This window comes from Dama dama, chromosome 21, assembly GCF_033118175.1.
Source record: "Dama dama isolate Ldn47 chromosome 21, ASM3311817v1, whole genome shotgun sequence".
NCBI classification, from domain to species: domain Eukaryota; kingdom Metazoa; phylum Chordata; class Mammalia; order Artiodactyla; family Cervidae; genus Dama; species Dama dama.
In genome coordinates this window covers 27,179,369-27,207,122 of record NC_083701.1, presented here as the reverse complement: position 1 = coordinate 27,207,122, position 27,754 = coordinate 27,179,369, and the positions used below count along the sequence as shown (strand labels likewise).

Sequence of the window (27,754 nt, the reverse complement as noted above, 5' to 3'; positions counted from 1 at the left end):
AGATTATGAGAAAGGCAGTGATGGAGATGAAATCAGGATTGCATAGTAGAAAGTATCATATTAGGGTGAGGAGGGCTGCCCTAAGTAGGAGGAGGTGGTGTCGTGAGAAGGAATTATCCATGGGCAGAAGCGGGTTGAAAGTTGTGTCGTTTCAGTTGGAGAAAATATGTATAATGCTTCTTTTTTCCTTTTATCTAAAATATTTCCAACTGTTTTGAGCATTCTTACAAGTAGAAGCAAATTAATGCAAGAAGAAAAATGATTAAAATAGCTGCATAAATATTTTGAGTTTTAGAAAACGCTAACAAAATATTCTCTTTTTGACCAGAGCCTGTTACACAAAATCTTAAACAAAAGGAAAGAACAATTTTATTTCTTGATAGTGTCTCAATTAAGGTACTTCCTGCCCGCCGACTGTGTTGTTAGGGATGAAGATACTAACATGTGATGTAATTTTATAGAGCGAATCAGATCAATATATCATTATACCATTGGTGGTGAGGCTTACAGTTTCTTTAGTTGTAAGTCGGTTGATGTCTACAAAAAAAGACTAGATGTTATAATTCATATCCATATTTTTGGCTAGTTTTAGAGTAGGTTACCTTGAGCATTATTTTTCAAAAACGAGTTTATTAAGGATAGTGATACATTTTAAAGATTCTATTTGAATTTAATTTTTTGTATTGTTAACAAGAAACAAGATGCTTTAAATATTTTTCAACAGCTTTCCTATCGAGTCTGATGCAAAATTGTGGTGATAACTTGGGCTTTGGTTCATATCTCCTTCGCCAGACAGTAAGTTTTGAGGTTAGTCAGTTAGGCAGATAATATTTTAAAGCCTGTGGTTCAGGACAGTTGAGAAATATACAAACTTTTACAAAGTTATAGCTCGTTTTTCTTTATTGTGTTGGTACAAAAACCTAATGCTTTATGATAAATTGCGATCGAACCCCCAAAAAGTCTGTGAAAATAATCATGCCAACTTAAAGATTTATAGTCTTTAAACACTGGACAGCAATCTGTAGTGGAGTGTTTTTTATTTATTTTATTATTTATTAATTATTTCAGAACTGCACATGCCTCCTGCAGAGGAACAGCAAGAAGTACCACCAGGTATGGCATTTCGTTACAAGTATTTCCTTTTTCTTTTTTGTTTAATTTAAAAGATGCTGTATGAAAAAAATTCTATGGAGAGTAGAATTCCTGAGAGAAGAGGATTAATTATACCTATCCTAAATTTAAAAGGAAAATTTTGTGTGTTTAGGTCAGTTGAGCCAAAGTAATGGGAAATACACATTAGACAGAGTACTTATTGATTGAGCTAGAATTTGAGGAGTGTTCACGATCAAAACACTGTATGATTTTTGCTATCATAGATGGTGATAGTAGTAGTAGTTGTTAGGTTGGGGGTTTTTCCCCTTGTTTTGATTGACAGGCTATCTGGTGGAGGATGTGGAGTCAGACTTGTCTTCAGATGAAAATTGAACAGTGCATAAATTAGTGACATTGGTCCTCCCCCGCTGCCCTGCACTGCCCATCTTCCCTAAAAGCATCCTTGCACCCCACATGGTCCAGGCTATCTGGGACTTGTGAGTGAGTGCCCTGGAGTCCTTCCTGCCAGCCCACTGTGTTACATCCATCACCCTGCTTTTCCTTCCCTTCCCCAGCACATCCCTTTCATCATCATCAAGTTTAAAGAATGGGGACAGCATTTCAATCAAAGCCTGTGCTTTCAGATGGCTTTTAGAGAAGACATTAACTCTTCCTGTAATCAGAAATTAACATATAAACCTCTTATTCTCTAAGTGGGAACAAATATTTTATTAAGTGAGGATTCTCCAGCATCTCTTTCTCAAATGTATTTCCTCTTGTTTCTGTGTTTTATTTCCATTTATTTTTTTGTTTCCATGTTACTTATTGGTTTCATTTTTACTCATATTTTTCATCTTATGCTTCATGTGAATTTTGTAGTGATGATGTGCATTAGAAGTATTGATTTTGGTAGAAATAATTGTGGCTGCCAAAATTTGTTGAAATACTCAATTTCAAGGGGAAAAAGCCTTTTCTAATCAAGGACTATTTTTAGTTATACCGCAGCTCATATTTACTTGTTTAATGGTTGGGTAGTTCTAAGTTTTGATAGTTGTACGTTGTACATTTATAATATGTGTGAATACTGAAGGAACTGCGTTGTTGGCATTGTAACATGAATGAGAAACAAAATCCATCGAGAAATTGATCTTTTACATGATAACTTCTGGGCGTCTGTGTGTTTTTTGTGTTTAGGAAAGATGCACAGAGTCAGGAAGGTTGATGTTTCGTCCTGCGTTTGTAATTTCCTCCGTGTTACTGAGCAGGACATCACAGTGCGCCTTGTATGCAACCTGAGAATGCAGAGCAGGTTACTGAATTTGCATTTTGATTACTCTCCATTCCTTTAAAGAAAGTTGTTTTGTAACTTTTCCTAAAAATAACGAGTGTCTACAACACCTTTTTCTAGTTATAGTTGATATTTTTTAATATTGACCTGACTTTAATGAAGGTATGAAATATAATATTATTTTCTCACCAAAAAGCTCTGTGCTTCTGTTTTGGTGTTTTATAAATGAGCCCCCAAATTTCCTTGGAACATCATTATAAAATACTAAGGAGGTGGTTGCAGGGGTAAGGGGGCTGGGGGCTAGAATAAGGTGCTTTTTTTGATGAGATATTTCACAGCTGAAGCAAATGAAAATGAAGATTTGATACACGTTCATCCTTTCTGGCACATAATGAATGGTGGCCGTGGCTGTTACTATTTACTAGTTAATTAGGTTGCTATTGGGGCTTCCCTGGTGGCTCAGCCGGTAAAGAATCTGCCTGCAATGCAGGAAACCGGGGTTCGACCCCTGGGTTGGGAAGATCCCCTGGAGAAGGGAAAGGCTACCCACTCCAGTATTCTGGCTTGGAGAATTCCATGGACTGAATAGCCCATGGGGTCGCAAAGAGTCGGACACGACTGAGCGACTTTCACTTTCGCTTTAGGTTGATATTTGAGGTGGATCCAGAGAAGCTGAATTCTGACAGACCTGCTGCAGGAGTTGTCACTTGTCCTTTGGTGTCATAAAAATTTGAGTGATGCCCTGCACACTATAGTTTGTCCTTTACCAAGGAGGATGTGAGGCGGAGAGTTACCAATAGTTACCTGTAATAATTGTACTGGGTTTGCTTATTTCCTGTTATTTTCTTAGTCTTACTTTATGTTGCATCGTTTAATTATTCAATCTTATGAAAGAATAATATTCATGAATTAGTTGCTATTTTGTACAGTGAGGCGACTGCTTTTGCAATATTGTTGAATGACATATGTGATGCAGAAACTGTGGCAACAATTGTTGGGGGCCTGTTTCCTTACTACCTTTTAATCTTTAAAATTCTTTAATCAGTGGAAAACTCAGATTGAGGCTCTCTGCACAATGCTGGATATCAGTTCACTTTTTCCTGGCCCTCAGAATCCAATTGATGATTACAATGCCTTCTCTGATCTTCTAAGACTAGGTTACGCAGTCTTCATAGAGCAAATTAAATTTCATAATAATATTGTTGGGATAATCCCAGGGGGCAAGAACTGTCTTGATATTCCATCGTATCCGGCTGCCCACCAGGGGATGGAGAGTGCTGACTTTGGTTAAGCATCACGTATTCCATGCACTTCTTGACACACACATGAATTAACTCCCTTAGTATTTCCAGTGGCCCAAGAGGGGAAATGCTCATATCTCCATTTTACAGATGAGAAAACTGAGGCATAGCAAGGCAGAGGAACCTGCCTGAAATCACAGAGCTGGTAAATGCTAGAACTGAGTTTGATTCTTGTGTTCTGGCTCTAAGAGTTCACACTCTCAGCTTCTGTGCTCTAGAGGATTTCATAGAAATGAAGACCTAAAAACAAATGAGTTCTGAGAGCTGTTTTGGTGTGGTAGAGATGGTGTATCCTTAGGCATCTTTGTCTTAATATGCATTAGCCTTTCACTTAAGACTCAGAAATGTTGAAGGTTAATTACGATTCATTGTGGAAAAGTAAGCTGTCCAGTAGCTTAAATTTTTCCATCTTTTGTTTATATTTATAAATTCATAAGTGCTTTGCTGGCATCCTTTTGGAAAGGAAGTAAAAAGTCAATCTGAAAAATTGATCATGCTCATGTTAGAAGTCAGTCATTTTTAATATCACATTTAAAAAAAAAATTGATTTTGGAACCTCTGCTCCCTTAGTGGGTTTTCACCTTGTCCTCAAAGTCATATTTTTACTTGATATGACACAGCCTATTTCTGGCAATCTGATAGCATAACTATACATAGCATGGGGACTTCCATGGTGGTCCAGTGCTTAAGACTTCGCCTTCCAATGCAGGGGGTGTGGTTTTGATACCTGGTTGGGGAGCTAAGATTTCACATACATCAGAGTCAAAAAACCAGAATATAAAACAAAAACAATATTGTAACAAAATTCAATAAAGACTTTAAAAATGATCCACATAAAGAAAAAAAAATTAAAAAAAAACTATACATAGCACAAATTGAATGACTTACGAACAGATCACTTAGGAAATTCGCCAGCATAATATTCCCTGCCATACAGTACTTTCAGACCATTTGACTAATTGGTTCCTTTAACAATTTTTCTGTCATGCTATGGAAAAGACCCTAATGCTGGAAAAGATGGAGGGCAGGAGGAGAAGGGGGCAACAGAGGATGAAATGGTTGGATAGCAATACCGACTCAATGGATATGAGTTTGAGCAAATTCTGGGAGACGGTGAAGGACAGGGAAGCCTGACGTGCTGCAGTCCATGAGACCGCAATGAGCCAGACACAGCTGCATAACTGAACAACAACAATGCCAGGAAAAATGTTTATGTTACGTTTTGTGATGATAACCATGCTATCTGAAATGAAGATGTGTGAACATCAATGTTTCTGGCTGAGTCTGCTGCTCTTTTCTCTCTGAAGATGGAGATGACATTTGTAACTCATCCACATTTGAATGTTCTCTCAGGGGGGCTGATTTCACTGTTGCCTCTGTCCAGAGCTGTCACTCACGCCCCCCTTGTCATCAAGCGTTTTCTAACTGGATCAATAAGACCCATAACCAGCTTTAGGCTGGCAGCTCCAGAGGTCTTAACTTATGGTAATAAGAGCTTAATATGCATATTATTGTTAGTGATTTGATCTTTTATTTATTCAAGAAATATATATTAAACAGCTCCTATGGTACAGGCTCAGGCCTTCCAGGTGACTCAGTGGGTAAAGAATCCATCTACCTGTGACACAGAAGACTTAGGTTCAATCTCCTGGTTGGGAAGGTCCCCTGGGGGAGGGCATGGCAACCCACTCCAGTATTCTTGCCTGGAGAATCCCCATGGACAGCGGAGTCTGGCAGGCTACAGTCCATAGGGTCACAGAAGAATTGGACATGACTGAAGCATGCACATCTACATGCATGATCCAGCTCTGCCCCAGACACACAGTGAACGATGCAGTCCCTGTCTGGTGTCCATTCACAGACCTGTGGGTGTGCCGCTGAGGCATCATTAACCTCTAAGAGTGATAGACAGGCCAGCACCCAGGGGAGGGGGAACCAACCCAGCTATGGGGGCTGGGGAGCAGAGCAGGAGGTCATGCTGGAGCTGAGCCTGGAGGAGCTGCTCAGAGTGAAGGAGCTGGCATGTTGGGGGAGAGGGCACAAGTGCTTGAGGCACGGAGACCAAGGTGGTGTGCCATGTACCAGCTAAGAAGACATAGTGGACAGGCAGGCAGCATTTCTCGGATGTCCCATAAGTGATGTTTGAGAATTTGAATGTGGGCCTAGGGCTTCCCTGGTGACAGTAAAGAATCTGCCTGCAGTGCAGGAGACCCAAGTTCAATCCCTCGGTCGGGAAGATCCCCTGGAGAAAGGAATGACTACCCACTCCAGTGTTCTTGCCTGGAGAATTCCATGGATAGAGGAGCCTGGCGGGCTACAGTCCATGGGGTTGCAAAGAGTTGGACATGACTGAGCAACTTTCACTAAGAATTCAAGAAAGTTGCTGAAAAACTTCAAGCATAAGGAGTTGCATGATCTGATCCATATTTGAACAGAGCAGTCCCACGAGGAGGTGGAGACCAGTCAGGGGGCAGGTATGTTCATCTAAGTGCAAGTGGTGGGAGCTGGGAATAGTGGCAGAGGTGCAGAGCAGGATGGACTCAAGGACCTTGGGGGTGCAGGTGATTTGGTGGGAGATGGGCTGGTTAAGGGGGAAGAGTCTAGCTTGATTCCTTTGCTTCTGGCTTGCATGGATGAATGATGGAACTTTAGTGGAGATAAGGAAGGTAGAAGGAACAGAGAGGTGCAGAGACGACTGGCCTCTGGAGGTGTTGGGTTTGCAACTTGGGCAACTGCTACTTCTGGGTGGAAACCTGATTCAGATACTTCGGGGCATAGATTTGAGTCATTCAAAATCGTAATTAAGCTTGTAGTCTATTTGCCTTTTTATCATTACTCATTTGCACTTTAAACAAGTTCCCATAGTCTCCAGGATTTTTGATTGCACAGGTTATAGAAATACATATTCCTCACAGTCCAGCTAATGTTTAAATTCTAAGAGAACTTTTTTTTTTTTTAACTCTTTCTGGTGTGGTGTAATTTATACCCAGGGAAGTACTCACCTGATGATATAGTTTGATGAACTTATACATGTCATATATCTTGTACCCACAACACAAAGTTCTTCCAGCCCCTGGAAAATCTTTCCCTCTTCTGCCCTCAGTAACAACCCCACCAAAGATGACTACTGTTCAACTGTGTCATCATAGATGGATTTGCCTGCCTTTGAATTTGATTAAACAGAACTAGAAGTCAACACATGCAAATATCTATACACTTTCTTGGTGACTGGTTTCCATTGCTCACCATCATGGCTGTTTCATCCACATTGCTATGTAGAGTCATTGGTCTTATTATTATTATTGACTGTAAATGTATTCCATTTAAAAATTCCATTCCACATTGATGGCTGTAGTGAATGTTTCTAGTTCTGGTCTATTATGAAGAAATTTGCCATGAACATTCTTACACATTATACATGTCTTTTGGGGGAAATATTCATTTCTGTTGGATATATAAAAGTATACATATAATTTCCAGTTGCTTCTCATTAGCATCAAATAATTCTGCTTATATAAAAATTTCTGTTTATACATACATGCGCATATGTAGATAAATAGATAGGGAAGGAAGGAGGGAGGGAAGGAGGGCCTGTAATACAGTTTTAGAAATAACATCAAAATTTGATTAGGTCTTCATGTGCACAAGCTCCTCTTTAACTTTAATCATAACATAGATCACAACATAATCATAACATAGCTGTAATAGTAAAATAAATTTGATACTAAAGTTTGGAATAAGAAAATATTTGTTGAAAGTTGGAATGAATTTTACTTCTTTTAAAATAGTATATACTTTTTTTTTATCAACCACTTATATCATCCATAACATGAAAAATTGATATAAGATTATAAGTGATACATTTTAACTGCAGCTTGCAGGATCTTGTTGCTCCTTGAAAAATCCTCCCTGTATTCGTGTTTCAAATACCATACTAGATTCTTCCCCCTCTGTTGCATTTCTTTTTAATATGGTGAAAACATTGATGGGAGAAAGAAATTGAATGTATTTCTCCAAAGACTGACATTCTTAAATTCAACTGTAATTCTCAGATGCTTTAAAGAACCTCAGGTTTTTATCAGCTTTGCAAGTAACCCTCCCAAGAACTACTCTTAAGTAGTGGGTCATTCTGGGTTACCCAGTTGCCATTAAAAACAACAATACGAAGAAAAAGAAAACATTTGCTTTCCATTGGTGGTTTTTTATAAGTAGAGTGAAAATGAAGCAGTTTCGCAATCTGTGTCTAGCTGGTCCTTTAATTTAGATTTCCCCTTATTTTTGCAGATACTTAAAGCTTCAGAAAGACTGCCCCTACCACCTACCACAAGAGGACCAGCTTAACCATACGCTCCAAAAGATGGCTGGGATAGATCTTGTGAAGTAATTTCTGAGCAGACCAAGATCTTTGGGAATGAACACTAAAGATGTTTTGAATGAACCATAGTCCACTGGCATTTTAGTGTTTTTCTTTTTTTTTTTAAGAAACAAAAATCACACGTATTGTTACATTCCTGCATGTCCTTTTCTGATAGCCTTAGTGGGTCCACTAGATTTTTCTTTTCCCTTTTGTGATGCTTCTAGTCTTACCTGCATATATGTGTTTTTCAGACAGTGATTAATAATCATTGACGAGATAGCAGCACTTGTCATGGCAGGGTTTTAATATATCTTATCCGTAATTAACACTATGTCAGCTGACTTGTATACACTGCGTGAAACATGAATTAAAGCCACTAAGAGTGCCTTGTCTTAGGGCTCTGAAAAACACTGATGGGATCATCATTAGCTGTGAAGATTTGAGTTGTATATATCTGCACTGATACCTTTATTAAAAAAATTGCTATATTAGCTTCGAGTATTCAGGGTAAAACTCAACATTCCTGCAGCTTTTAGCTTGTTAATTAGAAAAAATTTAATATTTCAAAAAAAAGTTTAAATTATCATGGGTAATTTATTTTTCAGAAAAAAAGGGGAGAAGTTAAAATTCTTGTTAGAATGTAGAGGAAAGGAACAGCCTGTTATATCATGCAAAAACGCTTTTCAGCACATTGGGGTGATTGTAGAATAGCTGTAGTCCTGTCGGTATTTGTTTAAATCTTAGAAAATAGCAGTTAGTGGTGCCTAACGTAAAGGTTGTTCTTCCTTTGGCTGGTAAAGTAACATGTACAGTGCTGATTCCTGCTCCGTGGGTCAAGTAGACATTGCCTCTGGCTGAGTGAAGCAGGGTTTGTGAAAAGTGCTCAGAAACCAGAAGTTCCCTGTGCTTTCATAGCTTTTGAGGCTTTTCCTTTCCACGCTGGAGATAGTCTTCTGTTTTTAATGTGGCTAGTGCATGGCTCAGAAATGGTTGCTGTGATGAAAATGCTCATTTGTTAGGAAAAAGAGGTAGCTACACTCTCATTTTGAAAGGACCATGAGCTATTAAAAAAAAAAAACCTAAGATGTGGTTTTATTTACATGTCAGGGGAGCTCTTGATCACGTTCACATTGTTTTGAGATAAAGCGACATTTTTTTTTTTCCTGCTTTTAGGGTTAAAATCAAAGAGATTTTATATTTTTATCATTAGAGATCACTACAGTGTGGTAAGGTATGCTGAACCGTAGTGTTAGTGAAACCCAAAGTAATACATTAGTAAAAGAGCAATAATTTTCTGAAGCTGTGATCTGGGTAATACAGAGTTGCTACTCAAAAATCTAATAAAGCTCTTACTTCGTATTGCGAATTATAGAACACTACTTTTTAATAAAGCCATATTTTTTTAGAGAAACAGGAGTGACATAGAACTGATAAATGCATAAGATAAATTTCGCTGGATTTTTGTATATAATCATCTCTAGAACTCTGGACACTGAGGATTCATTATGCTGTGGTCATATTCAGATACTTTCTAATTCCAAATATCTTGATGGATGAGCCTTGTCTTTACAAATATATGCCAAGCTGGGAAATATCAATGGATTTTCTAAAAATAATGTAAACGTCTTCTGTTTAATGTTATTTGAGTGCAATAAAATGCAGAAGAATTCTTCTCTGTATTGTCATTTATTTTAGAGTATATTTTTTTTGTTTTGTTCCATAACATCGGTTCATTTTATATTTTCTAATATTTCAGGGTATTCTAGCACTTTTGGTGACTAAAATCACAAAGGAGTACCTTCAACCTCTTTCTTTACCTATTTCTAGTAGGTAATGTTTATTTTGTTTAATATTTACTACGATGCTACACTTTGAGGGGCAGAATTCAGATGAAATAGTCCCTATATCATGCTGTGTAGGTTCTTGTCCAGCACCTAGAAGTTCTGATAAGTCCCTAGCAAGGTCACATTCATCTGCACCCTCTGGTCCTCCATGACGATCACTCGGTGAGGACTAGCCTTCAGCCTGGTTGAGAGAATGCGGAGTTTGAGCGACTGGAAGCGTGGCAAAGGGAAGAGAAGATTCTCTTCTATCTTCGTTCTCTGGGCAGTGAAGGAGAATGAGACACAAATGGACGAAGCCTCTGGGGTTCTAGAAAGTGTTGTTTTTTCCTCCAAGATGCTCAGAAGAAACAGAAAAACCTTTAAGGTTAAGCAGGACCGTTTTGCCGCACGGGCGATGCTAAGTGCTGAGTTAGGGCGTCGAGGCTCCAGGCACCTGGGTGTTACTCCTGTGCTTGCAGATGAAGAGACTGAGGGTCAGAGAGGCTGAAATGCCTGCCAGTCAAGGTCATTCACAGCCTAGAGTCTAGAGCGTACAGGCAGGCACCCAGTGGAAGGTGGGAACAACTAGAGGGCAACCAAGAGTAAGCAGAGGGCAGTCAGGTCACGGAGGAGTACGAATCCAGGTGATGTCGTGATAGGATCTGACTGGGGAAGTGCTAGTGGAGAGGGAGGACAGGGACCATGTGACTTAGACAGGACCCAGTCAGGAGAGGCAGAGCCCCATGGCTGGGTCTTGGAGCAGGGACAACAGATGCCAGTGTGACTGGGAGCTTGGGACACACAGACCTGGATGCAAATTAGCTTTGCCCACAAGAATTGGCCAGTAGGCACATTAGCACAGCAGCTGGAATGATAGGGTTCAAAATAATTGAATATACAAAAATGATTTTTTTCTAAATGGTTGTATGACAGTTTTTAAAAGGTAAAGATCCTATTCTCTTTAGTAAGGTTTTCTTTAATTAAATAGTGTTGAAAAAGTTAGCACCATTACAAGATGTGTAGTTTCTGTTTCTTTTGGGGGTATGTGTTTATTCACTAAATCTGAGTTACTGCTAAGCTTGTACTTCTGTCATTTTCTGGGTTGGACTGATCGTAGTGTATGAACTGCCCACTATTGGAATATGTGGAGTGTAGTATTGTAGAGTGTGGCCTTCTGAATAGTTCTTAATTGTTCTGCAACCCTTGGCAATATTCCGTAGCCTCTCTCAGCCATTTTTCTTCTCTATGGAATTAAAACTACCTTTCAGAATTAAATGGGATAATCTGCATTAAGGGTTGAGAAGAACGCCTGGCAGCTAGTTAAGCATTATCAATCATTTTCCTTTTTGGCACATTGAGGGCCATTTGAGTCTTCCCTGGGAAGCCCCAGGTACAAGGACTAAAGACTAGCAAAGTCACACTCTATTATATTGTGCAGAATGCTAGTGAGGTAAGCTGAAGCTCTTTGAAAACTTTACCTAAGCTGAATTTAAGCGCTGAAAACCCCGAAGGTGAAAATCCCCTACTCCGTATTTTCCACACCCAAGCTCCTGTCTCACATCTCAACTTGCTGAAGCAGTGGGATCAGAAGGGAACAGAACCTGGGGCCTTTGCCCCAGGGTTGGACCATCTGGGCTAGGCCTTCATAGTTGAGCCTCTTGTCATCCTAGGTAACTGCAGTACAGGAGGAAAAAAGAATGGTGACCCTAGTTCCTGGGAGCATACCTGGCCAGGGGCCTCCCACACCTATTTAAACAGTGATCAGTTCTGAATTTCCCCAGTGATCCAGTGGTTAAGACTTTGCCTTCCAAAGCAGGGGTTCGGGTTCAATATCTGGTCAGGGCACTAAGGTCCCACATGCTTCTTAGTCAAAAAACCAAACAAAAGCAATATTGTAACAAATTCAATAAAGACTTTGAAAATGGTCCACATCAAAAAAAAAAAAAAAACCTAAAGATGACCAGTTCAATCCACTCTTCCTTCCTTGGTTTCCCTGGGAGCAGGAAGATTTGTGGACAGCTCTAAAATCTTCATGACCAGCACCCACCAGTTTTCTATAGTCAACTGAGAAACTTGCATTTTATGCTTGATTTGTCTAAATTACACTAGCCACATGCCAGGTAACATTACTGGAGGGGGGAATACTCCCAGCCTTCCTGCACGCATCGCTGGTGCCGCAGAAAGAGAGATCCTTGGAAATTGAGATTTTTGATACTTCTCTTCTATCCTGTATCCCTGATACAAGAGTTTGTTGTTCAGTCACGCCCGACTCTGCCACCCCATGGACTGCAGCGCGTCAAGCTTCCCTGTCCTTCACTATCTCCCAGAGCTTACTCAAACTCGAGTGCATCCTACTAAATGATGCACTGCCTGACCTTATGATGGCGGTGGTTTTGTCGCTACTTCGTGTCTGACTCTTTCAACCTTGTGGACTGTAGCCCACCAGGTTTCTCCTCCTCCATGGGATTTCCCAGGCAAGAATACTGGAGTGGGTTGCCATTTCCTTCCCCAGGGGCTCTTCCAGACCCAAGGATCGAACCCAGGTCTCCTGCATTGCAGGTGAATTCTTTACTGAGCCACCAGGGAAGCCCTTTATGACAAGGGTACAGTTAATAAGATCAGAAATTCTAGAATGTTCAACAGAGATTAGGAAGTCTATTTTATATCCTTGTGCCTCCTGAAGCACTGACCAGGAAATGTGTGGCAGCCAACATTTTTTTTTCTTTTTGATGTGGACCATTTTTTAAAAGCCTTTATTGAATTTGTTGCAGTATTGATTCTGTTTAATGTTACTTTATGGTTTTTTGGCTGCGAGGCATGTGGGATCTTAGCTTGCCCACCAGGGATCAAATCCGCACTTGCTGCACTGGAAGGTGAAGTCTTAACCACTGGATCGCCAGGGAAGTTTCCCAGCCAACTTTTTAAAACCCTCCCTTTGCAAAAGTCAAGACCTGCACTTTTTTTTCCCTCTGTTTCCCTTTGTTTCCCTTTCAACAAAATTAGAGACTGGCATGGGGAAAAGAATGTCTATTTTGGAGTCAAATACACCACTGACCTTGATGAGTTAGACCCTCTACGTTGTCAAGCTTCAGCCTCCTCCTCTGCATGAAAAAGGAGATCAGAACTACTGCAGAGGGTGGTTGTTGTTTAGTTGCTCAGTCCTGTCTGACTCTTGTGACCCCACAGACTGTAGCCCGCCAGGCTCCTCTGTCCATGGGATTTCTTGGGCAAGAATACTGGAGTGGGTTACCATTTCTTTCCCCATCTGCAGAGGATGTTAGGACGCAAAAGATGTGCCTTGTGCTTGGCACCAAGCCTGTTTGGTGCTTTCTCTCCAGTTTGCTTTCTCTCCCCTGGGGATCTCGAAGGAGAAACACTTGACTGATAAAAAATCCTCCTCTTGTATCAGGAGCCTCAGATTTACCTCTTGCCTCCAAAAATTGAAATGTTTTATATGAATGAATGTGGGAAACTGGAGATCAAGAAATTGAATGATGTTGCCTGCACCCCTGAACCCAACCTGCCCACACCCTCTTGCGTCTACTCTGGGGAAAGGGTGGAACCTGATTTTTTTTTAGTCAGACTACCAAACCCTGCCCCATCCCCACTGCAACTCACCTGTACACATGTGTACCTAGAAATTCTCAAAGACTAGGTAAATACCTACTGGGACTGAAATTGACTGGTCTACCTCTAACTGCTATGTCACACCTGGGCTCAGTGTGGGCACCCCTGTGGGTCACCTGTGGATGTAGGAAGTCCTTGAGGAGTCAGGTTAGTGTTCTCAGTAGGATGGCCTGCTACAATCCTTTAAACAGTCCCTGTTATAAAGCAGTGTATGGCTTTAAGAGACAATAAAGCTATTGGATCAGCTTTGAGTGAGTCTTCTCTGGACTCAGTTTGTACCCACAGAGGTGCTTATTATTGGTGGAGGTGGCTCCCATCACCCCTTATGTAGACCAGGAACACTCAGCCGGGCACCCAAAACCTGCTTACTGCTTGGTGACTTTTATAAGTAATTCAAATTCTTAATATTTTATAATAAATTACATGTGTGAAGAATTTAGGATTTAGGAAAATTGAATTGTTAGCCCAGAATTTTTTTAATTGAAGTATAATTAATTTATAATATTGTGTTAGTTTCAATGATTCAGTGATGTATATATTTACATTTACCACAAAGTGATACTGTCATATATATATATACTCAGTCATATATATATATAAAATTATTTTCTATCGTACATTATTACAAGATACTGAATATAGTTCCCTGTGCTATACAGTAGATCCTTGTTGTTTATCTATTTTATATATAATAGCATGTATCTCTTAATCCAAGAAATATTGTGAATTGAACTCACATTTGAACTCATTTAAAGATAGTCCTATAATTTGAGATTTTGAATTGTAACTCTCACAATACTTACTTTGTTTTGTCTTTACCTTTCAGAAGCAAATAAGAAAGCAGATGAGCCAGAAAAAAAAGGAAAAGGTAAGATTGTTAAAATCAACAGCCTTTCAAATACACATAAGGAGAAGTTATACTATCCGTGAATAATGGGATCTTATTTTCTACACTAGTCAAAATACATTGCCAGTGTGTTTATTATTTCAGTGGTTTTACCAACAGACATTAATATTCTACATAAACATTAAGAGCTAAGGCTCTGGAAAGACATTAGCGCCTAACGCTTGTTTTGCTGTTCACTCTGTATACATCCTGAGAATTACCCAACCTCTGTGCTTCAGTTTCCTCTTCTGTGAAATGGGAATAATAAGAACAGTACCAACTTCCAGAAACCATAAGACTGTTGTTTCCACGATAGTAATTAAGAGAAAATATGTGTAAAGTGCTTAAAGCAGTGTCTAGCACAGGGAAAGCGCAAAGGATATGTTAATTATTACTGTCACCTTTGTTGACAACTGTTCTAAGTACAAAGATTATTCGAATATGTTCTTTTTTCATGGGACTTTGAGCTGTTTGAAAGAAAGTCATGCAAATATTTACATCTATAAAGAAAATATCATCTCTGCCTTCCAAGAGCTTATTATAGAGGCATTCTAATAAATTTAAGGAACCAATGGAATTCTAATTCAAAGTTCACAAAGGTTGCTAAACATAGAGTGAGGAGCTATTTTTTAAAGTTAAATTTATAAACATTATGTGGATGGTCACAGAGTAGCAGTTATATTTTTAGTATCATTTGAATGGTAAAATCATCAATGATTAAACATTATTGGAGTTTCAGGAATGGCTTTAACTTGTAGTGATAAAAGCAGTGTTTACATTTAAAAGATACAGTTCATGTAAGAGCCAAGATCTTACTTACTCAATAGGTAAACAGTACCTGACTATATGGAGTTGCTGGCTTTTGGCCATAATTGCATAGCCCTTAGGCATTTATTTAGCTCATGCATTTTTTTCCTGACTGGTTGTTTTTAATTTTTTATTAAAGTAATATACAGATCTAAGTTTTAAATTAAAATATAGTTTATTTATAATGTGTTCATTTCTGCTGCACGGCAAAATGATTCAATTATACATATATATGCATTGCTTTTTTAAAAAATATTCTTTTCCATCATGGTTTATCATAGGTTATTGAATATAGTTCTTTGTGCTACACAGTTAGTACCTTACTGTTTATCCATTCTATTTATAAAAACTTACACCTACTAACCACAGCCTCTCACTCCATCCCTCCCCCAGCCCACTTCCCCTTGGCAACCGCAAGGCTGTTCTCTATGGCTATGAGTCTGTTTCTGTTCCGTAGATAGGTTCGTTTGTGTCATATTTTAAATTCCACATATGAGTGATATCAAATGTTATTTGATAACAACATTTTCAACAATAAATTTAACAAACCAGTAGCATTTTAATTCAGTGTTCACAAAGGTTGCTAAACATAGAGTGAGGAGGACAAAGATTATTTCAAACATGTTCTTTTTTCACTTTTACATTTCTTTACAGATGTAAATATTTCCATGTCTTTCTTTCTAACAATTCAGAGTCCTGTGAAAAAAGGCTGGGTAGTATTCCGTTGTATATATGTACCACATTTTCTTTATCCATTTATCTGTCAATGGACATTTGGATTGTTTCCACCTACGCATTTCTAAATAATGTCTGAATTCTGCAGTTTTCTCCTCCATGTTGAAAACTGTTGGCTGCCTTTTCTATATAGATGACTGGGCTTCTATTCATACAAGCTGTCCACACTGCCTTACTTCTCAATCTTCCACCATGTCCATGACTTACCTACTCTCTCCACTGTTTGCTGTTGCCCAGCCTCTTTAGGTAGTTGCTCCTGTTTCCTTGACCATCCTGTGTTGAAGGTCCCAAAATCAGTCCTCAGAGCATTTCTCCATCTACACCCACTCCCTTGATGATCCCACCTGATCCCGTGGCTTTAAATATCTTTATGCCAAATACAACTGCTTTAACTGCATCCCAGGTCGCTACCTCTCAACAAGTATATCCAGCTGTCTACCTAATGGAGACCTGATGGCTACCTGATGCCCTCAAAGGATATCTAATAATCGCATCAAACTTAATAAGTGTAAAATGGAACTCCTGATCTTCCCGTGAACACACACTGCTCCTACAAATCTTCTCTTTCCTGCCTCCCTGTCATTCCATCAGCAAACCCTGTCCACCCTCTCTTCCCAGCTTCTTTCTGCCACCTTCTCTCTCTACCACCATCTCTTGCCTGATTACTCCACTTACCTCCAAATTGATCTTCCTTTGTCTCTATCCTCTTTCTCAATTCAGTAGCCATGGTGACCCTTTTAAACTTTCTTTGCATGCTAAGTTGCTTCAGTCACGTCCAACTCTTTGGGACCTTATGGGCCGTAGCTCGCCAGTTTCCCCTGTCCGTGGGATTCTTCAGTTAAGAATACTGGAGTGAGTTGCCATTCCTTTCTCCAGGGGATCTTCCTGACCCAGGCATGGAAACCACATCTCTTATGTCTCTTGCATTGGCTAGAGGGTTCTTTACCACTAGTGCCACGTGGGAAGCCCTTAAACTTTCTTTAAGAATTTTATTTACTCTGTTTTTTGTTTATTTATTTTTGCCTGCCCTGGGTCTTTGTTGCTGTTCTTGGGCTTTCTCTAGTTGCGATGAGCAGGGGCTACTCTCCGGTTGTGGTATGTGGGCTTCTCACTGCAGGGGCTTTGTTCAGAACAGAGGCTCTAGGGCTTGGGCTCAGTAGTTGTGGCGTGTAGACTTAGTTGCTCTGAGGCATGTGGAATCTTCCCAGAGCAGGGATCGAACCCCTGTACCTGCATTGGCAGGTGAATTCTTAACCATTGGACCACCAGGGAAGTCCACGGTGACGCTTTTAAAACCTAAGTGGTAGCCTGTTGCTCAGATGCCTCCATCATCTTCACATCTTTCTCACAGTAAAACCAAAGTCGTCTGTGGTGGTTTACAGGCCTCGCACATCAGGTTCTTACTCTCAGAAGGTCTCTGAGGTTGGTGATGTGCTCAAGGCAACTGTGGCTAAGAGCACTCAGAATAGCAAACAGTCTGCTAAGGTCCTGAGGCGTGAGGGAAGGGCCTGAGAAACCGGGGCCCACAAACAAAGCCAGAGCGTGTTCAGTGCAGCCAGAGGGGAAGTCGGGGCCAGACCATGGCGGAGTCAGGCCACCTTTGTTCTTGCAAGGGGACTCCACACCCAGCCCATGCAGGTGTCTGCAGGTCAGAGACTTTCCAGTTCACACACTGACTGGTTTGCTTCCAGGAGGTGCACCCTGGCGCTTTCTGACAAAGGTAGAGACCGGAGGGTGAGTGCCGGGTGTGGCTTATTGCAGATATGAACAGGTGCGAGCCCTGCTCCAGATGCTGTGCTTAGCGTTTCTCACTCTCCAGGGCTCCATCTCCTTCCTGCGCTGCACTTCCCTCTAGTACCCTCTGCACAGCTTTATCCTCCCGGGATTCTGAGCGCATAAGCAGCTTTCCAGTGGCATGGGAGGTGGGCTCCCTGGCTATTTCTTCATAGAGCTTGTGGAGAGAATTTGCAACAACATCACCTGATTGGCTCTTCACTCTCCATCATGTAGAGCTGGCCTTATATCCACACCAACTGAGGGAAGTTGGCAACTGAAGTCTTTTATTGATTTTGACATACAGGGAGAATCTTAGGATTAAGAGACGTAATGAGTCAGTGTTATCTCAAGTTCACTGAAAATCCTGTTTGAGCAAATTGTCAGCTTTGGAAATTCCATCTTTTTTTTTTTTTTAACCCACATTCATGAGAAAAAGCAGAAGTGTTAGCCGCTCAGTCGTGTCCGACTATTTGTGATGCCATGGACTATAGCCCACCAGGCTACTCTCCGTGAAATTCTCCAAGCGAGAATACTGGAGTGGGTTGCCATTCCCTTCTCCAGGGGATCTTCCCAACTCAGGGATCAAACCCTGGTCTCCTGTGTCTCCAGCATTGCAGGCAAATTCTTTACCATCTGAGCCACCAGGGAAGCCCATACGATGCCGTTAACTGGTATGGCAGAGGGAGGGAAAATATTCCATTTCTGGGATACACAGTGAAAAAATGGAATGTTTTAATAGCCAGCTTTTAATTTCACAATAATAGAAATGGAGATTTTTTAAAAACAGTAAATTTGTCTCAGGATGAATTATTAGGCTAAGTTTCTATTGAGTTATCACCCTCAAGTTCTTTATCAGAGATCTACAGATGAGAGGGGGGAGATGTTATTTTTACTTACAATTAATAATCACATGATTCTTTTCTTTTAGAGAACCAGGTTTAGTTTATTTTGATAGAGTCATAAGTTTGGACTAGGCTAATTCTAAAACAGGGCCTCTTTGGAGATACCAGCTTCTTATATTGAATGAGATTATTTATATCTGTTTAACCTAAAATTGCTGTATCAGTTTTTCCCCACTGGATGTCATCTTTTCCCACACATTCCATATTCCACACCCACAGAATAGGACTGTGAGCTGAAAGGTAATGCAGTACAAAAATGCCTGATGAAATGTCCAATTGAAACAATTCTTTTTATTCATTCATTTATTCAGTACATATTGAGTACCTGCTATGTGCCAGGCCCTGTTTTAGGCACTGGGGCTAAAACATTCAATAAAAACAAAGTCCCAGTTCTCATAGTACTTACAACATATTTTAGTGTTTGTGTGTCAGGGGGAGAGATTTTTTTTTTTGTCATTTTCAAAAAAATAAAATAAGTATGAAAAAGAATATAAAACAGAAAAAAGATACAGAGAATGACAATGGTCAGGAGTGTTGCTCTGTTGACTGGCCTCTTGGACAGTGACACTTGGAGATGTAAGATGTGAGGGCATGAGCTATGCAGCCATATGGGTGAAGTGAGTTCCAAGGGTGGAAAAGTATATTTATAGTCCCTCAGGGAGGTGTGATTAGGATGTGGTTAGACATGGTGAGTGGTGCTTAGATTCTGCCTATATTTCATGTAAGGTCTGTAGGATTTGCTGATAGTTAGGATATGAGGCATGAAAGAAAGGGGAGTCAAAAATGACTCAAAGCTTCTTAAAAAACTGAGTTAACAAATTCATTGAATGAAAAAGTCTGCAACATGTTACTGATTTAATACATATCAAATGTCAGTTACTAGTTGAGGATTTGTTGAGGCCTTTAAAGAAATTTGAGGAACAACAGAATACTCACGCCTGAAAAAGGGGAATGTTTGCTTGTGTATGTATGTCTGTGTGTATATGTTAGGTAAAACTGCATTTGGATCAGGGTCATTTCCTGAAATTCTCCTTTGATTTAAAACCAACATTTAATGCCCCATTATATTATTCATTACAATCAAGGATATGCTTAAACTGTATTTTGTGAACATCTTTAAGAGTGCATTTAAGGATTTCCTGGGTACTGTTTGTATTGGTTTAAAGAATAATAGTCAGTGCCCCAACAAAACACCAGATGGCACTAGAAAACAAGTCACATTTACACTAACAAATGACGTTTTTTTATGCAACTTAGAGAAAAGCGTGGGATGGCTATATTATTGCTGATAAATCAACCTGATGCAACCAGTACTTCATATCTATACTTCTGAGTTTTCTATGATCATAAGTAGAGAGAGAACCAATAAGGGCAAAAAACAAGTCTAATTAAGACGTTTTCTTGTTTTAAAATATATTTATCTCTAAAGTTTTTCCTGGGGTTCTTACAGCTGTATGTAACATATTTGAGCAAAAATGGAGAACATCACCCTAAGGATTAAAAACTAGACTCCTCAGGACAGCACATAAAGCATCTTTATGAGATCCAGCTCCTGTTTATGGCTTTCCTCTGTTCAAAATGCTCTTCCTTGCCTCCCTACTTCACAACTACAAACTCTTGTTCCTCAGAACTGGGCGTAGAGATGGGATCTGCCAGAAAGCCTCCCCTGGTTACACCCCCATCACCTACCCCAGACCAGACGATGTACTTCTCTTCTCCGTTTTCCCAAGAAAACCTGTGTTTCAGGTTTTTAGCACATATTTTGAGTTTCCCCCTGAATTTTTAGACAAAACAACTTTTTAAGAGTGGGAACCATGACCTCCCCCACCCTAGCACTAGTCAAGGTTCTTCAGAGAAAGAGATCTAATAGTGTCTGTGTGTGTGTGTGTGTGTGTGTGTGTGTGTGTGTGTGTGTGTGTGTGTGTAGAGGGAGAAACAGGCACAGGTGTGTGTGTGTGTGTGTGTGTAGAGGGAGAAACAGGCACAGAGATGTATTTTAAGGAACTGGCTCATGACATTGTAGAGGCACCAGATCTGAAATCTGCAGGGAAGGCAGGCAAGCTAGAGACCCGGAAGAGAGATGCTGTTGCAACTCAAGGTCAAAGACATTCTGGAGGCAGAATTCTTTCTTGTTGGAGGGGCTGGTGTCTTTTTCTTTAGGCCTTCAACTGATTGGATGAGACCCACCTACATAATGGAGAATAATATTCTTTACTCAAAGTCTATTTATGGAAATGTTAGTCTCATCTGAAAAAATACCTTCTCATCTAAAAAATACCTTCACAGCAATATCCAGACATATTTGACCAAAAATCAGGTACCATGCATGTGTTCATGCTAAGTCACTTCAGTCATGTTCAACTCTGTGCAACCCTATGGAATGTAGACCGGCAGGCTGCTCTGTCCATGGGATTCTCCAAGCAAGAACACTAGAGTGGGTTGCCATTTTCTCCTCCAAGAGATCTTCCCAACTCTGGGATTGAACCCATGTCTCTTAAGTCCTGCATTGGCAGGCGGGTTCTTTACCACTAGCACCACCTGGGAAACCCTCTAGGTATCAGAGCCTGGTATATTTTACACAGAAAATTAACTATCACATCCCTCCAGTGGCAGTTAGCCATTACAAAGTAGGAACTGAAAAAATAATTGTAGTATGAGAAAATGTGGTTAATTCCATTGACTTTAGTTGCCTCTTCATCTGATAGTGATAATATGAGATGCAAATAGCCTAAGTGGTGGGCAGGGGGTGGGGTTATAAATGGAAAATCCAAGTATGAATGAACTTTAAATGTCTACAATGTACTACATTTCAAGTTACTTTCACACAAGTTCTCATTTATTCTTTATCCAAAAAAAAAAAAAAATCATGTGAATTAAGTTTTTTATAGCCATTATTTCAAATGTTTTTTTCTTCTTTTTCTCTCCACTACTTCTGGTATTATTAATTGCATGTTGGACTGCATGATACTATCTTACAGATTTTGAAACTTGGTTCATTTTTTTTTTCATTTGGATGGCATAATTTCTGTTGCTGTATTTTCAAGTTCAGTGATTCTTTTGCCATTTCAAATCTACTGTTAAGTCCACCTAGTAAAAATTTCATTCCAGCTAATATATTTTTCAGTTTTGAATTTTCAATTGCTTCTTTTTTATAGTTTCCATTTCACTGTCAAGATTTCATATCTGTTCAGTCATTAACACCTTGTTTTTCTATAATTTTTGTCCTTATTTATAACCACTGGTTTGAAGTGTTTTCTGATAAACCTGATAATCTGGGCACACACCAAGACAGTTGCTATTGACTACTTTTTTTTTAATCCTGATTACAAGTCAGGAGAGTCCTTATTCTTTGCATGTCTAGTAATTTTTGGTCAAAAGCTGGGTTGTATAGGTTGCTGTTGTTCAGTCGCTAAATTGTGTCTGACTTTTTGACCCCATGGACTGCAGCATGCTAGGCTTACCTGTCCTTCACTATTTCCCAGAGTTTGCTCAAACTCGTGTCCATTGAGTCAGTGATGCCATCCAACCATCTCATCCTCTGTCACCCACTTGTCCTGCCTTCTGTCTTTCCCAGCATCAAGGTTTTTCCAATGAGTCAGCTCTTCGCATCAGATGGCCAAAATATTGGAGCTTCAGCTTCAGTATCAGTCCTTCCAATGAATATTCAAGATTGATTTCTTTTTTTTTTTTTACTTCACAACATTTCAGTGGGTTTTGTCATACAGTGATATGAATCAGCCATAGATTTACACGTATTCCCCATCCCGATCCCCCCTCCCACCTCCCTCTCCACCCGATTCCTCTGGGTCTTCCCAGTGCACCAGGCCCGAGCACTTGTCTCATGCATCCCACCTGGGCTGGTGATCTGTTTCGCCATAGATAATATACATGCTGTTCTTTTGAAACATCCCACCCTCACCTTCTCCCACAGAGTTCAAAAGTCTGTTCTGTACTTGTGTGTCTCTTTTTCTGTTTTGCATATAGGGTTATCGTTACCATCTTTCTAAATTCCATATATATGTGTTAGTATGCTGTAATGTTCTTTATCTTTCTGGCTTACTTCACTCTGTATAAGGGGCTCCAGTTTCATCCATCTCATTAGGACTGGTTCAAATGAATTCTTTTTAACGGCTGAGTAATATTCCATGGTGTATATGTACCACAGCTTCAATTGACTGGTTGGATCTCCTTGCAGTCCAAGGGACTTTTAGGAGTCTTCTCCAACACCACAATTCAAAAGCATCAAGCAGATTGTGTATATATTGTAGCAGTTCTGGAATTGTTTTGCTTTTTCTGGGAATTGTTGGTATCTAGTACACAGTTAATTTGCCTGGGCTCAACCTGAAAAAAAATGTCTCCCCTGCAGCGAGAAGCCGTTAGTGCCTCTGCTCAGGCTTTTTGGTTTCTAACTGCTGTTTTTTAGTCTAGCTCTCTGGTGGGTGGGGATGGAGGTGCCCTGTGTGTGCGTAATTTACTGGTCTGCAGAAAATTTGGACAGAATTCATACTTAAATTTTGGGGCTTGCTTCTTGGATTTCTCTTTGCGTCTCGGATTCCCCATCGATGTCTCTGGTTGCTTTGGCAGTTCCATATTCTCAAGTTATACTTCAAGCCAGTAGGGCATCTATTTTCTGCTACTCAAAACTGTGTGTGTATTGAGAAATGCATTCAGGCAAAACACGACAAACATAGATTTCACCAGAAGCAGTTCTTTTTTCTGAAGATTGGTTTCTGCAGTCATTGTATGTAGGTCTTCTGTCTTGAGCTATTAGAGATGCTTTGGTTCAGTTCCTAAAGCACTGTCTATTTTTCATTATTAGTATCCACAGCATGAGGTGGTTAGATAGCATCATGAACTCAATGGACATGAATCTGAGCCAACTCCAGGAGATAGTGAAAGACAGGGAAACCTGGCATTCTGCAGTCCATGGGGTCGCAGAGTCAGACACAACTTAATGACTGAACAATAGTAAGAAATCAACAGCACCCTCAGAGATAGCATAGACTGGGGGTTCGGTTCAGGCCACATCTCTATGGCTTCGTAGTTTTCCCTTAACGGAGGAGAGCAGTGTAGCAATAGTACACTTAAACCAACTCAGAGCAGAGCTTTGAAAAAGCAATCTCCCTCCCACCCTTGTTGCTGGGAAAAGAGGTTATGAGATAACTGCTGTTAAAGATTTATTATAGTCATTACATTCAACAGCTACAGTAGTTTTAGTGGTTCCTAAAATATACCAGCAGTTATTGTCTGATTACTTCTCCAGATAAGTTAATTATGGGAGATTTCTGACTCTTATACAAGTCTGATTTAGGGAGAAGTTTAATTACAGCAATTTTAGTGATTTCAATAAGCTCAGCATATATTACCAGTCTCAGCAAATGGAGTAAAGGTTTTTAGTTGTGTTGAAATACACATTTGCTTTGTTTTTATTTTTCATTTCATGATTTTAAACTGTATTGTAGTCAGGGTGATAATTGAGGCACCTGCTTCCATCAGACTGGCTCTTCAGTCAGATACACCGCAGGACAATAATTGCCAATTCTCTGTTATCATTAAAATTCAATTCTAATGTTTCCCATTGAGCACTCAGTGTTTTACAATACGCATTTCTGTAATGATTGTGACAACATGATCAGGGGAAGAAAATAAGTTTCTTAAGGAAAAAACTCAGATATTGGTGTATTTTAAAATCATCATTATGACCTAAATTTTATTGTCATTGATGGGAAATGAGACTCAGTCTTCAAATCAGAATAATCCACCTTTTTTGGTGTGTATTAACGCATTGTCTATTTATATACCAAAGCAAATTAAAGAGTGACATATTAGCCACATATGCCAAAGCTAGCTTAAAATTAAGCTTTCAAAAATGTGTTGTGAAAAGGTAATGCTATTGTAGTTGAATACGTTCATTTATTTAAGCAACACTTCAAATTGGCAGGGTGCATTTGTTTGAAAAATGCATTACTGAAAATTATCTCAGTCTGATTACAGAGCTCTTCCCCATGGCATTTTTCATTCTCCTGATAGAATGGTAGATGGTACTGACATTTACAGCAGTAATTCTGCCATATGTTTATGCTTTTCATTAAAAAATTGAATATGTGTTGACAATAGAGAGTATTAGTAATAGTGAAAATAAATCTTTTCTGTTACAGTTTGGGTGATTTGATTACATTCTGCTTGGGAAGCCAGTCTGTTTATCCCTAACACCATGTCAGTCATGTTTTTCTAGAATGTTCTCTCTACTTTCTCTCTCTCCACTTAGATCCTGCAGCCTTTTGCTGTTATTGAGGTTTCACAGCAGTGGCTTAGAGCAGCATGGGAGTGGCTGGAGCCTAAGGTCAGGCAGATACTCAAGAAAATTGGGCACAAGCAGCAAGTTGTGACTAGGAGGCCAGATAGTAGGCAACAGGCAAATGTATGTTTGGAGGAGGAAATGGCAACCCACTCCAGTATTCTTGCCTGGGAAATCCCGTGAAGAGAGGAGCCTGGCGGCCTACAGTCCATGGGGTCGCAAAGAGTCTGACACAACTTAGCAACTGAATGAGCACAACTGTTTTGTTTTTAGATTCAAGAAGTGTCTGAATGTGGTTTTTGGAGGTTGAAGCCCATCGCGACATTACAGGAAATTGGCAGCTATGAGAATTTTTCAGCCTGCTTTGTTGTTTAGTCGCTAAGTCATGTCCGGCTCTTTTGCGATCCCATAGACTGTAGCCCTCCAGGCTTCTCTATCCACGGGCTTTTCCAGGCAAGAATAATGGAGTGGGCTGCCATTTCCTTCTCCAGGGGATCTTTCTGACTCAGGGGTCGAATCTGCATCTCCTGTATTAGCAGGCGGATTCTTTACCTGCGAAGCCCAGTTCAGTCTGCATCCGTCTTTAAAGGAGTTACCATTTTGTTTCTTTCTTACCATGAACATTTCCCTTCTGTGTATTTAAATTCCTCTTACTAGTGTGAAGTCACTTGATCAGAACTAGAAAATTGTTGCACTTCAGTGAAAGGGTTCCTTTTGCAGAAGTTTTAGTCTCAGCTCTATCCATTCTTATTGGCATTTGATCTTGAACTTCTTATTTGCTCTTTGATCTTGAACAAGTCTCCTAGCTGCTTGGAGCTTTTCTTCCTCCACGTATAAAATACAGAGATAATCTTGCCTGCCCTCCCGCAGTTTGGGATAGGTCTCAGGTGACCATATTGCTTTGTCTCTGGTCTTATGCTGCAGAGACAAGAGCAAGTATTGTGGTTACTTTCCCTCCTATTACTATTTTGGCTTCCTTGGTGGCTCAGGTGGTAAAAAAATGTGCCTGCAATGCAGGAGACCTGGGTTCAATCCCTGGGTTGGGAAGATCCCCTGGAGGAGGGCATGGCAACCCACTCCAGTATTCTTGCCCAGAGAATCCCACGGACAGAGGGCCTGGTAGGCCAGAGTCCATGGGGTCGCAAAGAGTCAGACATGACTGAGTGACTAACACTTTCACTATTTTGTTTGAAAGGTATGCTAGGGACTTCCCTGGCAGTTCAGTGGTCAAGACTTCACCTTCCAATGTAGGAAGTGTGGGTTTGAGCCCTGGGCAGTAAGCTAAGATCCCACATGCCTGCAGTCAAAAACCCAAAACATAAAAATAAAAACAATATTTTAACCAGTTCAGTAAAAATTTTTAAAATAGTCTGTATTAAAAAAAATATCTTTAAAAAGTAAATAAATACATAAAATGTTTGGGAACTGCAAATCCAGATGCTATTTCGTGTTATTTAGTTGCTAAGTCAGGCTTCCCAGGTGGCGCTAGTGATAAAGAACCCATCTGCCTGTGCAAGTAGATGTAAGAGACACAGGTTCAATCCCTGGGTCAGGAAGATCCCCTGGAGGTGGGTCCGGCAATCCACTCCAGTATTCTTGCCTGGAGAATTCCATGGACAGAGGAGCCTGGCGGGCTACAGTCCCTAGGGTCATAAAGAGTCGGACATGACTGAAGCAACTTAGCGTGCACACACAGAGCTGCTAAGTCATATCCTTCTCATTTGCGACCCCACGGACTACCCCCTGGCTCCTCTGTCCATAGGTTTTCCCAGACAAGAATACTAGAGTGGGTTTCCATTTCCTGCTTCATGGGGAATCTTCCTGACCCAGGGAATGAACTCACATCTCCTTCATTGGCAGGTGGATTCTTTGCCACTGAGCCACCTGGGAAGCCCCAGATGCTGTTTAATACTGTTTATTTGTATGTGTTCCTTTTCTAAGAGGCTCTTGATGAATCGGATAAACTTAATCCTCTCCACCTCCCAATATATTTAATGTCTTAAGTGCAATAGGAGAATACTGATTCTTCTGGGATGTTCCTCTAAAAAGCATTTATATGTAGAAAATGAACATCTCCACGCTGATTCAGGTGTGAGAATAGTGAAGAGCTAGTTGAAGAATGCTACAGTGGCATCTCATTAAAAAGTAAGCTATGCTTTCCTTCTGCCTCGGGCCTTAAAGCTTTATTAACACTGCTTTGGAAAACAGCTAACTAAAAAAGCTAAATGCTTAGGGGATTTATTATAAACCTCCATCGTGCCATTAATTTCCATGTGTGCTTTAAATTGCTGGGGTAAAATAATGTATTCAGCAAGGCAGCAAGTTCCTGCTTCTCCCATGTGTCCGCTTGATTGTGCTATTGGTAGCTCATTCTTTAATTAAACATGTCCAAAGATAGGATCAGCTAAAATGTGTGCTGTATAAATAGCTTGCATTCCCAGTGTGCAAGTTTAAAACCCTGGTAAAAAGAGTACCATCTGTTAAAGCCCAAAACAGGGGGTGTGCCATTGCATGAAAATAAACTTCACGTTATTCATAAAAAGAATCACAACTTAGATCCTGCTTTTCATATTGACAGTGATCTGTGATGTTTTAGAATGTCACCAGCCTCCTAAGTGACAGCGTGCTGAGTAGTGCATTCTGTTAAAAAGCACAACCATCTAGAAACAGTGAAATTAATAGATGTATTTTTGTTCAAGTGAAGATATTTTATCTAATGTAAGTTTTACTGGTGAGAAGTTGCAGCTTTTTCTTTGATATTTGCAAGTATAATTATTTCTAAGAGTTTTATTTTCAAATCTTCTTTCCTCCTGAAATGTAACCACTTCATTTAGCCAAGAATTTAACTTTCTCTCTTAGTGC

The 27,754-nt window shown here is 40.0% G+C and overlaps 1 protein-coding gene across 4 annotated transcripts in view; it reads left to right on the top strand.

Moving 5' to 3' along the window:
* The window catches only part of ASPH (aspartate beta-hydroxylase), a 182,600-nt gene that overhangs the window by 77,560 nt on the left and 77,286 nt on the right, over positions 1 to 27,754 (top strand). For all 4 annotated transcript variants that reach the window (XM_061123370.1, XM_061123369.1, XM_061123372.1 and 1 more), the window contains 2 exons: positions 1,069 to 1,113; positions 14,315 to 14,356. In XM_061123370.1, coding sequence (XP_060979353.1) covers positions 1,069 to 1,113; positions 14,315 to 14,356 — 87 coding nt within the window. The remainder of the gene's footprint in view (positions 1 to 1,068; positions 1,114 to 14,314; positions 14,357 to 27,754) is intronic.